The sequence below is a fragment of the Tiliqua scincoides genome, chromosome 9 (genome assembly GCF_035046505.1).
Source record: "Tiliqua scincoides isolate rTilSci1 chromosome 9, rTilSci1.hap2, whole genome shotgun sequence".
Lineage (NCBI taxonomy): Eukaryota > Metazoa > Chordata > Lepidosauria > Squamata > Scincidae > Tiliqua > Tiliqua scincoides.
In genome coordinates this window covers 29,556,813-29,572,656 of record NC_089829.1, presented here as the reverse complement: position 1 = coordinate 29,572,656, position 15,844 = coordinate 29,556,813, and the positions used below count along the sequence as shown (strand labels likewise).

Here is a 15,844-nt window from a genome sequence, read left to right as displayed (position 1 = left end):
TATATGATAGTATTAACCTTTACAAAAGTTTCTTTGTTTCCCAATTTACCCTGCATATTTTGATCAATAGCCGCCTTGTATTCGGCTGCTTGGCAGAACGTGGCAGTAACCCGTTCATTTAGCAAATCCAAGGAAGTTTTTTGAAAGTGTTGCTACTTGCTAATAGGTTGATTAAGGGAAGGCGATTAGTCCTCTTCAATAGAATGTCATAATAATCCTTGTATCAATAAGTGCTGGCTTCTTTCTCTAGGCTAGCTAGGAGGGGAATTTCCTAAATGCAGGGTTTTGTGTTTATTTTATTTTAGAGTCCCAACTCTACTTATCTTAGCCGATTTGAAGCAGCTAATGTAATAAAACAATACTAAAAATACAAAATGAATACCAACAAATAGCGCTAGAAGTTAACATTGCTCTCACCAGGCTTCATGACCTATGCATACGGTAACAAGAAAATGAAATAACCCTTTCATTCACCAGCAGCATTAGCAGCAGGAGGTAGACTTATGCAAATCCAAAAGTCCTATGAAGGAGCCAAGTCTTCACCTGGTGCTTGAAGGAGAACAATATGCAGGGAACACATTTTATGAAATCAACATGCAACAGTTCTGGGAGAGAACTCAAATGATAGCCAGTCTCAGCCAGGCTAGTGGAGCGGGTCCTGCTGCCCCCATCTCTTTCCCTGATGTGCCCAAGTGAAATGGCATCTGAGTTGGGGTGGTTGTGGGATAGGAGGAGCCAAATGGCAGCTGGTCTGGCCAGGCCAGTGGAGGAAACTTCCTCTCTTTTCCTTCTGCTGCAGGCAAGTGGAATGACTACTGATTAAGGCAGTTCTGAAAGGGGAGAAGCCACATCTATCAGAAGTTCTGTCATACTGGAACTGCGTTTGTTTTCCATCTAGAAAAATAGTAGGAAGTGACCTCACCAGCATGCCTTGAGGATGCTTCTAGTTTGAATCAAAAACAAATGGCACAAAAAAATGGTGCTGAATTTGAAAGTACAGGTCCAGCCTATTTATACGCGAATTTTTTATACACGGATTTGACTCAACAGGAATGGCCCCTGCAAATGAGAAGGAATGTGCTGATCCCTGGAGAAGGGAAAAAATGCATCCCTTTAAAATCAGTTTAAAAAACTGAACAGTCCTTTAACAATAGCCTCCTTAATATGAAAGAGAGAGGGAGGGAGGGGGGGCAACTGGCTGACAATCCATCAATCCTTCTTCCTCCAGAGGACCCCTCCCTTCCCCCTGAGCACATTTGCATTGGTGAAGGGAGGGATGAGTGAAGTGCTTAGAGGAGGACTGATTGATGGATTGTCTTCTTAATAACTCTTATCTTACATAACAAAGGTCAGCAAGGCTGTTTTTAAATCACCAGAGCAAAAAAACTTTGTTTTTTAAATTGATTTGCTATAGTTCGTTTTTTGCCATCCACATGAGTGCTTGGAACGGAACCCACACAAATAATTAGTCTCAACCTGTATATGGTTTATTTTAACCATAAAATGCAGTGGCTGGAGTGGCACCATCCTGCCCCCCCCCTCAAATACAGAATCATTGCAATGGAGACTGCTAGGTTTTCTAGCATCAAGCTTGTGGGAAAGATTGCTAGAATGGCAAGCATGCTAGAACCTGAGAAAGAAATATGACTCAAGCGACCTAGAAGGAGATTAAAAAAACTGCTCTCTAGTGCTTCCAGCTCTGGAAGCTGAAAAACAAACATAGCTTAGATCTCCAGGGTCTGTTAGGAGGGAGTGCTGCTCTTCCTCCATTGAGGAACTACTACAATTCATAGCTTCCAGCTCTGATCTTCTTGGATTCTCAGAGCCTGGCCTCTCTGCATATAACATTTGTGAGGTCACTCTGACCTTGTGCTGCTGCTGCATGCCATTAAAAGCACATCACACCAGTTCTCCCAACAGCTGCTCCAACTTCCTGTTTGCATCTTGGTGTACAATGAGACCTGTTGACATTGATCTATGTGTCATTCCTTATAAGTTGGGTTTTAACAGTTGGAGGCACCTTCCTATTTCACATTCTCTCCTGACAGGTGGAATTCACTAGTCTACTTAAGCAAATAGCTTTTAAGGTTGTAAATCTTTGCCAACTGGAATCAGGGATTGTGAATTTAATCTTTTGCTTGTTACTAACTGGAGACCGCTGTGCCCCGGAAATGCTTTTTTTGGTATACTGTGGCTCATCATGTCCCCAGATCAGGACAATGTGACGCCCTGGGCAGTTGCGTCTATGGTGCCATGACCCAGCGGGCATTATGCCCAAATCTCTAGGCAGATGTGATTGCCCAGAGCATTGCATTGTCCCAATCTGGGGACATGACAAGCTGCAGTGCCCCGGAACTGTAAGCTCAGCTCATGGAGCAGACGGCTTCTCCCAAATCCCAGTTCTGGCCTGCAGGCCGGGATTTGGTGGGAACTGATCTTGATGGTCTAAGACTGTTGACCTCCAACCACGTAGTCTACTGCAGCAAGTGCTGGGTCTATTTTAGAGTTGGCAAAATGTGCTGCAGTTGCATGGTTTATTGTTGTGTATGCAGATTTCTTAATTTTATTATTCATGTGTAGTTTTCTTTTTTGGTTTGTTTCTACCCCTTTGCATGCTATTTTACAAATGGCAAGATGTCACAAGAGGTACATAATTTAAGTTTCAGTGCACAGGGAAGAGCAGACAGATGGAGGCAGTAGTAAATGGGAAAGAGTGTGCATTGAATTCAGTTGTATGTACTTAGTCTTGGTTACACTAAGAAAGAGTTGAGGTGAAGGCTTCTCAGAAAAGCTGCCTCTGTAATACTAACTAGTTATGTGCAATCAAAGTGAGTGTGAGTGAATCAGTGTAATTTAGCCCCTGGCTTTGTTTCTCTGTACGCTTTTCCCATCAAAAGTTGACATCCATACCTTATCAGGGCCCAGACAGATTAAGGCAACCAGCAGGTCAACTTCCCAGGTACATGGATTATGTTCAGAACTGCCAAGGACACGACCAACTGGGGTCAGGCTTTCAGCACAGGCAAACAGAGATCAAAGGGACAGAGGCAGATAGCATTACCATCACTGGTGTCATTAGGGGGTGTGGGAGTGCGGGCCGCACCAGGTGACGTGCCCGGGGGGGGGAGAACGTACTAACATTGCGGGGTTAGGAGCTACTGCATCATGCCATGCACCGTTGGATGCGGAATGGCCAGCGGAGTGTAGTGCAAAAAACAGAATTGAAATCACTCCTTTCATTCAAAAGTTATGGCTAAAAAAAAAAAGGAAAAATGCATGGAGCCCTAAGGAAAGTGAAAGTGAGCCGTATCGCGCTTTTACTCGTGAGTAGATGTACTTGTCAGAGTCCATTGGAAAGGGCAGGCTGAGAGGAATCTAATGATACCACAATGGTCCTGATCCAATGAATGCAGCCCCCCAAAACACCCAAGAAGCTCCGCCCTCCCAGCTGCCAGTTTGAGCCCGAAATGAAGATATGTTACTCGCGAGTAGGCAGACTTGCCTTAGTCGAGGCAGGCTGAGAGGCTCCAAGGATGTCAGATTGGTCCTCATCCCATGAGTGCAGCCCCCCAAAACAGGAGAAGGAGGTTCCTCCCTCCCAGCTGCCTCCCTCCCCAGTGTATGGAACCCTATGGAAAGCAAAGCAGCCTCGCATTTACTCATGAGTAGGCAGACGCACCTTGGTTGGTAGTCAGGCCAGGCAAAGGGGAATGTGAGGACACCAGAAGGGTCCTGATCCGATGGAGCTGCAGTGCAACAGAAGGCAGCCTCCCCCCCCCCCAAAAGAAGCTTGAATGGTAAGGGGAAAGTTTTCTATTTTGCACTTGCAAAGCCAGGAGGGTCTTTGTCTTTATATGCCTGAAATAGAAGAACTTTAAACTGGGCACTGGGAGGGCTGAAGAGCTCAATGATTCTTTTTGGGGGGTTGTTATTGCAGGCAGACTACAGAGTAAGCTCCATTGACCACTATGGGGCTTACTTCAGAGTAGATGTGCATAGGCTTGGGCTCACAGGCTGCAATCCTACCCACACTTTCCTGAGAGTAAGCCCCATTGACAACTATGGGACTTACTTCAGAGTAGACATGCATAGGCTTGGGCTCACAGGCTGCAATCCTACCCACACTTTCCTGAGAGTAAGCCCCATTGACCACTATGGGACTTACTTCAGAGTAGATTCACTTGGTGGAACAGGACTGGCTCCCGCTTATTTAATTATTTTATTTTAATTTAATTATTTATAATTATTTATTTTAATTGCTTGATGATGTCACTTCTGGCCATGACATCACTTCCAATGGGTCCTGGAAAGATTTTCATTCTAAAAAGTGTGTCCCAGTGCTAAAAGTTTGAGAACAGCTGCAATAAGGTGTTAGTAAGTTGACACGGGGTGTGTGCGTGTGAGGCTCTACAAGTTTTCAAAATCACTAAAATCAGAATATGGAGGAATAATCCCATCATGTTATATATCAATCAATGTGTAATTTCATGCAGAATGCAATGAAACAAACCACATTGAAATATCTGTGTTCTAACAAAAGGTACAGCCAAAAATCTGGTGGGGGCAGGGCAATGGTACATCACCACGCCCACCTGGGGCATTGCCCCACCCACTACATGGGGTGACGCACAGGCCTCCTGCACCGGGTGACGTGAATCCTAGTGACGCCACATTACCATGGTGTTGAGTGTTGAGCAATCAGTCCCATGACAGGGTGAAGCAAGGCAAGTCTGTTCAGCACCTTTCCTGGCTAGATGGAAAACTCAGACTGGGAAGTCAAGCCCCAGGAAAGTTCTTATATATGGACAGACCCCGTTGACTCAGCAGATCACCTGTTCTGTCCAGGGCTGGTTGGTTGCATTTTTCCTTCAGGCCACTATCAAGCATGGGTGCTGTGTAGAAGCCACACTCAGGTCAGCCAGTCCCTCTGCAACCTGCCTTAGAGGCTCAGAGATTAACGTGCCTGAGCTCAGTGCCAGAGGTCCTCGTTTGAGACGTCTGGTGCCCTTTCCTAAGTTCTGTGCATGGTTTTTATTTTCCTCCCAGTGTTTTCCATTTGTTCTAGTTTATTTGCCTTTAAAATTTGTACTATAGTGGTCCCGACATCCGTGTGAATTCAGTTTTGCCCTCACCCAATACCAAAGTCTTTAGCTGCTGAAGACCCATTTTTAGAAAGAGAAAACCAATGCTCTCACCTTGGTCATCTGCTGCAGTGCCATATGTCACAGTTTCTGGCACTTCTGGAAGCCACTTCTGGGAGTGTACCGAGGCCTGTGACCCCCTCACTTGGTCCTGGCGTGCCCCAGAATGCATCATGAAAGCATTTCCTTGGTGTGCTCCCGGAAGTGGTCTCCAGGAGTTCCAGAAACTGCCTTGCGGCATCTGCAGAAAATTGAATCTATGGATTCCAAGACCGTGGATAAGGAGGACCTGCTTTACAAGGTTGGATTAAAAGTTGTGTGTGACTAGATGTATGCACAATAGCTATTGAAGCGAATTATCCTCAAAATATTAAGTAGCAGTGATTCATGAAAACAGATAAAGTTTCGCAGACATGAATACCTACTACAGCACTGTAACTCCCTGTTCCCTTTCCCTTCTCTTCCCTGTAGGTTGAACAGGCTCTTCCAGTGTTAAGTAAGTTGTTTTCATCTCTGTGGATGTTTTCCCTGCTATTGTTCTTGTCCTTTTCCCCCTTAAGCCTTCCTTGAGCCTGTAAATCTTGGAAGTAATAAACAACTGGATCTGTTAGTTGACAAGTTAATGTTTAACAGGCTAACAAACTAGTGATTGACTGCAGTGGTGACCGATTTTGAAGGGCCTATTCCTGTTGACTTTCATAAAGTACAATTTCTGTTTTTACAGTGCCACCTACTTTTGGGTGGCTTTAAAACTTACTATTGTTATTACATTGAAAATGGCAAGAGTTCTTGGCTCAGCCGAGCTCCACTGCTATTTAATTTCCACCTGGCTGTGATTGGGTGTGAAACACTGACAGCTCCTTTTTTGCTAATGACTTTATAAGCCAATTGGAACATTGCTGCAGATTGATAATTGACCAGTAATCCCCTCTATTTGCTGCTTAATAGATGCAAGGTCAGTTTGTATAGCCTGCAGTCAGTGATTTTTTTTCTTCTACCATCGAAAATGCAGGAAAGATGCCACCTCATGGGAAAACTGGGTGATAACCCTTGCAAGCAAGGCAAACTCAGCCTTAGGAGCAAACTAGGAAACTGGTGGAACCGTCAGCTTCTTCTTCAGAACAACAAATTCTGTTGTTTTTCTTTCAGAATAAGAGCTGTTGCCTACAGCTCTTATTCCAAAGATATTAATCTACTGAGGAAATCCCCCCCAATTAATAGGGACTAGTTTGAGAAACTTCAGACAGACTTCCAGGAGCATAAGTGCATTGCTCTACATTGCTAAAATCCTACCTTTCTTCCTAGGTGTTCAGGGAGTTGCATGGTTTCTCCATCCACGTTTTATCCTTGCAAAAACTCTTCAGAGCATGCAAAGTAGGAGATGGTAACTAGATTGAGGACATTCAGAGAATGTCATGGCTGAGTGCGGGATCTCAACTCAAGTTCCCCTAGCCCAGATTCACAGTATTCTAACCATTGCATCATGTTGGCTCTCTGAAGAGTACAGGGGAGGAAGTAAAAAAGGGGAGACCATGAAAATAGTTGTATATGTCTTATGTCCCACTCCTATCTGGCCAGTTGCAGTGAAGTAACACCAGTTTGCTGGGATATGCAAACTGTAAACCGCTTTGTGAACTTTTAGTTGAAAGTATATAAATACTGTTAATAATAATAATGTTAATAATATGCAAAGGTCCCATGGGTCCCATAGACAGTTTGGGGCTGCCAAAGCTTAATACAGGGGGCCCTCTGTATCGAAAGGTTTCTGTTCTTAGAACTCCCCTGAATGCCAATACCTGCAGATGATGAAATCTTCAGGTTTGGGCACTTGAAATCCTCCAAACACCCTCAGAAGGCCTTGTAAGTGCTCTGGAAGGCCGAAAATCTCAACATCTGATTTTTCTTCAGAAAATGGAAGTTGTGTTTTTCAGCCTTTTGAGGTCTGTGGAGGCCGCCTCTACAGGCCTCAGAATACCATCTGCAGGTGACCCGAGTCCAGGTCAGGCCAACCCCGTGGGTTTGGGACCTGCAGATAAGTAGCTAAGTGGGTCCTAAATCCATGAATACAGACGGCTGACCTATACTTGATTAACAAACTACAGTATATTTAATTTATGTTGTATTTATGTCTGTCTCCCTTCCTTCAAGGAGCTTTGCAAGAGAGGGCTACAAGAAGTTCTCTGAAAATCTCCCATCCTTGTTCCTGATTTGCTTAATTTCAGGAGCAGATTCGCATGTAGCACTTCATTCTCTGGTTACCTTTACTTGGCGAAAAGGCAGCTAGAAGTTGTCTCCTAGAGTAGAATTGAAGTGTATGCTATGTTTGGACCAGATTACCACTTCAGCTATAATGTTCCCTCTTGGTGACGGCACCACTTTCACTCATCCTTCCACCTGTCTATAAACCTTGAACTGTCAGAGAATTAAAGAGAGAAGATCTGTCCAAGGATACAGTGATATCAGGATAGCTCAGAGTTCAGCTAGAGAATCAGTGGTGTGACATGGAATATGACCATTGCCTGTGCTGTAGGGCGTAACAGTTTTGTCACCTAAATTGGGGGAAGGCAGACTAATCAACTAAAGCTAATAAATATTCTATGTTAGACATTATGAAGCTTTCTCATGTGTTCTGACCATTGCATTATTTCCTTAAACTTAAACTTTTTTGATGCTTATAATAAAAACTTTCTGTGTAGTTGAGATCTTTGCAGGTTCTTCAAGAATACTGCTGATTGAGGGAAAAGAACTTAGATGCAGGCAAATATTTTCATTTAAGCAAGAAGAGGTTTTGTCTTGACATCATCTGCCTAGTTGTATTTCAAGTGGTTTCAAGGTACCACTTGTCCCTTCTAGCTTCTCCATGTGGATAGATTTGGCTGGCAGGCAGATCCTAGGAGCACACTGCAAATGTTGAAAAGTACAGTGAACCCTCCTTATCTGCAGGCCCAGCATCACTGGATTTGAACCACAAGGAAGCAGATGCCTCCTTGCGCTTCAGAATGCCTCCATGCATTCTGACTTCCAGTTTGCATCCATGACTTATGGGCAGGAGGTCTGGTCTAGAGGGTAGAGCCTCCGTTAACCCGAAGATAACATCAGAAGGTCGCCAGTTCAGCTCCCTGAACGGCTGAGAATGGCAAGACCTTGAAGCAGCCGACAAGCCCAGCTGAGTGATTCCACCTGCTCTTGGTGTGAGCAAGAAGCGTCTTGGCTGCGCTCCATGTGAGAGATGGAGCTTGCCTGGGAGAACTGGAGGCCAGAAATAAGACCAGACCAGGAAGATCCACTCTGAAATGTTGTTGGTTCTTGAAAGAGAGAACCTCTATGATTGTAAAAATCCCGCTGAGGGATTTAGAAATGCCTGCCTATGTAAACCGCCTTGAATAAAGTCAGAGGAGTAATCTGTTGCCGAGAAAAGGCGATATATAAATACCTAGTTGTTGTTGTTGTTGTTGTTGTTGTTATTAGGGTTATTATGGTCGGTAGTATTCTGAGGTGCAGGGAATCCCACAGCCTACTCCATTGGCCTCCCTGTGCCTCAGAACACCTTCCAGATGCAACTAGAAGTTGTGAAAGCAAACTGGAAATCATTTTTGGTTGCTTTCCTGGAGGCATTCTGAGGTTCAGGCAGGCCTATGGAGTGGGCCACAGGCTCAATATGACATCAGGATAAGTTATTGCAGTATTGTGACCCTGCCTCTTTAATCGGGTCTCCAGTATCTGTGGATTTTGGTATCCGTGGGGGGAGGGGGGTCCTGGAACTAGTTCTCCATGGATACTGAGGGCGCAGTGTATTCTTTTTATTATTTTATCACTTTTGGAATAACTGACATTTTGGAAGCAAGTAGCTGCTTGTTTATTATTGTTTCCAAAACAGCGCAGCAGGAATCATCGGTCTCAAATCGTTGAGCATAATTATAAGGCACATTAGTCGGCACGGATGGAATGGTGATGCGTGAGTTACCTTTGAACACATGGCTTAAAGAAAAGAAATTAAGCTGCAAAAAGAGAGTTTTTTTTAATGAGCGCGTTCCTAAGATGCTGGATTTATGAGGAGACTCCAGGAAGCCTTGATTGAAATCACTGTCTCTGGTTGCAGTTCCGTGTTTTATTGGGCCCATATTGTGAACAGAATGGGTGCCAGTGCTCATGGAGTACACAGAAGGAATTAACCCTCAAAGGTTACTTCTAATAATATCCAAGTCGGATTGCATTCCAAGTGACAGGAAAGCAACCGCCTCTGCAGTTTTCAGAAAGTGTCCCTTGTTCTAAAATTAAGTTAAGATTTATCTAAAGAGGAGATATAAAAAGTGAGGTCTCCTCAAATCAGTTAGGATTGATTTTGGTGGTGTCCGTTTAAGCAGTTTTTTCGCACTGGCTTTCTTATTAATTTCTTTTGGAGGAAACAGTTTATAGCAATTGAGTCTTCCTCCATCCCAGGCAGGAAGAAAACAATGCTGCAAATTTGATCCATGTGAACGTTTTTTCAGATGTAGTTTTTTTTTTAAGTTTTGCTTAAAATCAGCGGGGAAATAATTTTCATATTTTATGGCTAACTTGGAAAACTCTCCTCAGTCCAAGTATAAACACAGCAGCCATCTCACGTGATAGATGACTTGGGCGTCAGGAAGCCAGGAGGTCAGCACTGGTCCGTCTGTCTGTGCGTGCGGAATAATGAAAGTTATAAATCTCTCTTCCCCCCCCCCCCAGTTTGGGGGTTGAAAATGAATAGGGATAAATATCTCGCACTGACACCTGTTTGCAAAAGCACTGGGGGAAAAATGCCTTTATCCAGTATGACTTTTTTGTGGCGATGGCCAAGGCACATGAGTATTGCTTACTGATGTCATCTATTGACTATGCAAGGTCTTTAATTTGCTCATTAAAATCCCCTCCCTCCCAACCCTCCCCTCTCTTCTAAAAGTTGCAAAATATTACAAACTCCCTCCCAAGGATTATACTTATTTGGTATGTTGTGTTTCTGTAGTACTTTTGAACACTCCCATGCACATTATTTGTAATCCTGTCACCAATTCTGTAACATGTCAGAATGATTATCCTCATTTGACAGGCAAGAATGACTGAGGCCAAGGGAGAGTCTTGGGTACAGATAACTATTAAGTTTGTGGCCATAGTGAAACTTGAACCAGGCAGTTGCCCAACTCGGAGCTCATACTTTTATCTGCTGTGCTAAATGAAGCCCCTTCCCCAAGCTGCTTGTGGTCTACAATTAGGAAGGGGGTTTGGCACAGATGAAGAGAAGGAGAAGCAAAAAGATGTGTGTACCCAAGTACTGCTTCTTCTGAACGCCAACCTTACATCTATTTTTTTTGCACCTCTTGGAGAACGGTCGTACAATAGTGTATGGCTTATGTGTCACAGAACTCTTGGCACACTTTTCCAGTCAAATATATATTGCCTTTGTGGAAAGGTAATGTGGCAGTTGAATGGCAACTGCAATGCCCTTGGCACCCACCATCCTATGTAGACTTGTCAGCCAGAGAAGTTCCTCCTACATTCCCTCCCCAAACCTTTTGTTTGTCCCAGGTGTGACTGTAAGACAGAGAGTGGCGTGTAAGATGCTGCCGGGTGGAACCAGCTGTTACTCGCATCCACGGCCTTGCAAAGTCAATGTGTATAATACCTGTACGTTCTTGTTCAATGTATGGTTTACACAGAGGCTTTTTACCTGTCTGAAGTTCATTATGAAATTAAACAGTTTCTCTTGGAGCATCCCATGAATGGATGCAGAAGAGTTCTTAAGGCTGATAATTGAGCGACAATTTCTCCGCAAAAAAACAAAAAAATCTTCTGCAAATTAGTTTGTTGGATTTTGTGTTTCTTTGTGTGTGTTTTCAAGTTTGGATAAACTGTTTTATTCTCTCTTTCAGAATCTGCTGTTGACACCCTTGTGGAAGAAACTCCAAGTGGCAGAGACCCAGCCATCTGGCATGTTGGTCTGAAAGTAGCTTGGGACATAGCAACGCCTGGGTTGGCAATGCCCCTTGACCAGGGAGACTGCTATTTTATGCAAGGTAATGCTCCAAGGCAGAAAAAAATGGGAACTACTCTTGTCCCAGTTCTGACATTTCCTCCCTGACTTCCAGGCCCACTCAGAAAACAGCCATGGAATTTGGAAACTGTTGGGAAGGCCATAATGCAGGCTCGCTGTAGTAATTACTATTGTAACTTTGATTCCAGCTCTGTAAATATATATAACAAGCTATTAATTTTTGAACACTAAACATTTACTGTTTTTTTTTTTCTTTCTTTCTTCTTCTTCAGTGCTCATTTTTGAATTGGAGTTCTGGGAAAGAACATAGGAAGTGTTCCTTCTCTGGCTCACTCTTGTTTATGGGCTGTTCTTGTAGATCGGCACCACTTCTAGATGGGACATATGCATGGTTGCGCTCTGTCCCAACGTGGTCAGTTGCACCCAGGCCCTTTTTCCATGCATGTACACTCCAGTGCTGAGTATGGAAGTGAGGCAGATCCATTTGGGTGGGCAGCTATAGTGCTAGGACGTGTGTATACATGTACTGAAGATGGGCTAAAAAGGCTGGATTGTTTGACATAGGTGGGAAGCAGTCAGAGGGCTAAACTGAAGCTCTTGCAGGTTGAATGTGGTCCCTGGGCCTTCTACCCACTTCTGCTTGTATCAACGACTTCTGCACGTATCAACGACTGTATGCATTAAAGCCCTGGGTGTTCATGCAATCATACTGATGGGAATAGGTGGAAAAATTCAGATGTGGTGTTGGGGGATGGTGCATTTATCTTAGCAATTAAAGTCTGGGCAGTTGTTTCTAAATCATGTCCAGCTACGCTTCAGACCAGCATGGACGGTCTCCATTCCCCAGGTAGATGTTAACATAATATACTACATCTCACGCTCTGTTGGAAATGCTGTATAAGGAACTGTTTAAAAATAATATTATTTTACTTTAATGCCCTAACACCATCCTGATCATGTTTAAGTAGGAGCAGAAGATGCATTAATCATATGTGAGACATAAATTTTACTTTTCACATGGATGCATTATAAAGATGAATGGTTTGTAAGTTCTGTACTGTGGAGGTTACGTGTTACTTTCTGTAGTTAAATTTGTAAAAATCTTACCTAAGGACCCTCCTACTGCCCAATTCCCAGATCTAGCTGTGGCCCTCACCTCTGGTGCACAGTATTTATTATCCAAGATATTTTCCATCTCACCATTTTGTTTTCAAGTCAACTTGTGATAACAGCAATCAAAACCGACAGCAGCAACTGAATATATAAAGCCACATCAAAAAGAAAAGAAAAAGAAAAGCAGACATTGAAAAGGCAACAGCATCAGCAGAATGAGAGAATTGCAGTAGCAAAGATAAAAACCTTGACCGACAGTCAGGACCAAGATAGCAATAAAACAGTATTAGCTCTACCAATCTGGCAGAATAACATCATCTTCACATGTTGGGTTGAAAGTGAACTGTGCTGGCATCCAATGGGACATGTCTGGTGGTGGACAGGATGCCACCACAGACAAGATCCATTACTTGGTCACCACCCGCCTACCTTTTGAAGTTGGGGGCACCGAAAGGAAGGCCACAAGAAATGATCTTGCAATTCCTCCCGCTGCAGGAGAAAGTGATCTTTCATATGATCATGCAAAACCATATTGTCCATCTGGCTTAGTGTTGTGGACTCTTAAGATTAACAGTGGTTTCCAAGATCTTGGGGAGAGAAAAGCACAGTATTTCCAATTGCTAGTTACCGAATCCCATGGAAAAAGCTAGGAACTTCTTGTGTGCAGTTAGTGCTCCAACACTATGAAAGCACAGCACTGTACCACTGATGGATGATTGTCAGTTGCTTAAAAAAAAAAGTACATTATTCCATCCATCCATCCATCCATCCATCCATTTCATTAATCTGATTCAGCAATTTTCAACCTTTTCCCACTCAGGGCATACTGACAAGGGACTTAAATTGTCAAGCTGCAGCATCAGTTTTTTGATAATTGACAAGGCACACCATGCTGCTGGTGGGGGGGGGGGCTCACATTCCCCAATGGCCCTACTAATAAATGATCCTCCTCCAATTCCCATGGCACACCTGTAGATCATTTGTGTCACACCATTGAAAATCGCTGACCTAATTAATGAATTCAGGATGCCTCCATTTCAGTGCTGCAGCCTCTGTAATTCTGGAAGTGACATACAGTTTCCTCAAATTTTTCTGGATTGTAAATGCCATAAATGATGTATTATTACAGGCTGCATGGGGAAAGGAGAAATGTATAAACACCCTTTCAAAAAACTGAGAAGAGTCAGCACATTTTAGTATTTTATTGCTTTTTCCCCCAAAAGCATTCTTGAGGTCTTTTGCACTATGGCACAAGGAATATAATAAGACTCTTTGTTGCATGGGAAGAAGAATAAAAGGTGTTAAAGCTGAAATTGGAAAGGTTAGTTTTTTGACACCTGCTTCTTACACTCTTGCTTTCACTTTTTTCCCCCCCTCTCAGGTGAATATTAAACACCTGTGTAGGGTATAGTGTGTGTACACATATGACTACACACATATGGGTGTACACACACACACAAGCTGGATAGGTTCGGTGGTATGACTGGATATAAGGCGGCTTCCTTTGTTTTCGTTTATATATAATAAAGCAGATATGACTTAAAGCTGTTAGACATTTTGGTTTTGGTAACATGCAGTTTTGATTTAAAATAAGCCAAGGTGTCTGTTTGAAGTATGCTGAGGGTGGTGGAATTCTCTACAGAGTGTCAGATGCAAGAGAATTAAACAGACAAACACGCTAGCTGTTATCCTCAACACGAAGCAGTAGCTTGTTAGGGTCTTCAGTCTATATACACATCCAGAAATTATCTCTTTCTTCCAAAATCATATAATTCTTTATGCATAAGAATTCCTGATGTGGAATACCTCTGCGTCAGTAAGGCTGCACCCATCAGAAAGTTAGTTCAGGATTCTCTGTGTTTGACTTTGGTTGTAGAATTGTGCACTGAAATCTGTTCATATTTCACCAGATTACTGAATACACCAGTGTTTCTCAACCATTGATACTTGTACCACCGGTGGTATTTGAAGTGGGGTCCAGTGGTACCCACAGGCTCCTAATCTGGAAATAACTGGTGATGACATCATTGCCAGTTACTTCTGATGGTACTTCCAGTAGGGGGGACCATGCAAAGTGGTATGGGGGAGGGCAAATGGTAAAAAACACTGGAATACCCCATCCAAAGTGCTTGCCGCAAATAATGTTATTGAATTATGAGGTGGCAGAAACATCCAGCTAAAAAGTTTTAATGATCAGTTTTGTTTAATATTTATTTAATATTCTTACTTCTGGTTTGATAACATCCTTCAGGGTTCTGGAACCTTCCCTACTCCTTTCTGATAAATGAAACTTGTTTTCCAAAGTCCATGTGAAAGAGAAGATGTTGGCTTAATTTATAAAAATAGACTCTCCTTCAGAGAAAGTATGACTTGAACTCCACAGTTGCTAATATTTCATCAAAGGGTGCCTGATACAAAATGTATTGGGGGCGTGGAATAAATCCACAGCACATGGGGGTGACTAAGGTGGCCCCATCTGCTGTGCCCTACAGCGCGCTTAACTTGGGTTGTCATGGTCTTCGCATTCAATTGAAATTTCCCTGTATCCCCAATCTTTAAGCGATAGACATGACCGCATTTGCAAAAAGACTTGCAGTTGTCTCTATTTTTTCTGACCATGACTCAAAGCACATGAAAACCAAATATATATTTTGGGCTCATTCAAAGGAGGAAGATTTGCTTTGCACAACTGTTTCCCATACATCAAACATGGCTTGAAGTTTAGGGACATAAATGCAGCTTGAGGACCAATTTGGTGGTGTCTCTTTGGGGGGGGAGGTGTGAAGTTGGTTGAGGCAAGAGATTGATGGTCCAAGGGACATCGTAAAAAATTTTTAATTAACCAAAAGTTGGTAGCGCGCATGGCAGGAGAAATACGATGTTATGCAAAACTCTCTTCCATATTTATGGTGAGGTTCATTCACATTTCCTTCCAATTAATTTACCTCTGAAATCAGAACCTGCATTTGATCTACATATTTCTGATATGTGTATTCTGCTAAGGCTCTAAACTGCTGAAAGTTATTTTTTTGCTGCTCTACTTTGATCAAATGGCTTGGTTAAATCTGCTTACAACTTGTTCAGTTGTCTGCTAATTAAGCATGGTTCTCTCCCCCCGCCCCTCGTACATACATCTCACTGTTACAGAATGATTCCATATTAAACCTGGTTCACACTTCTATGTGTTTGTTCCAAACATAAGAAAAAGAGGAGCTCAGTGGGATCAGACCTAGTTAATCCAGTATCTTTTCTTCCATGGTGGCCAACTTAGGTGCCTTCACACCCTGCCTCTGGGCTGGTGTTCAGGAGACCATCGCTTCTGCACATGGGCATTCCATATAGTCATGACCTCTGTCCCTCCTCCCCTTCCTCTTTCATCATGATTTTGTATGAATCGTCTTTTGAAACAAAGCTACTGACCGTCGTTACAGTTATTCACTTAATCCCATAACTTCATGAGAGGATGTCTGAAGGGGAAGTTCCATGGACTGATAATAGTGAAAGAACATATGGGAAACAGGCACAGTGTGGGCCCAGGGACACGCCTCTCCAGGGATATGGTTGGAAGTTGCAACTG

At 43.1% G+C, this 15,844-nt stretch overlaps 1 protein-coding gene across 1 annotated transcript in view; it reads left to right on the top strand.

The window, feature by feature from the left end:
- The window catches only part of FTO (FTO alpha-ketoglutarate dependent dioxygenase), a 294,785-nt gene that overhangs the window by 71,487 nt on the left and 207,454 nt on the right, over positions 1-15,844 (top strand). Inside the window, exon 4 of the mRNA XM_066637383.1 lies at positions 11,033-11,176. Within this exon, the coding sequence (XP_066493480.1) occupies positions 11,033-11,176 (144 nt within the window). The remainder of the gene's footprint in view (positions 1-11,032; positions 11,177-15,844) is intronic.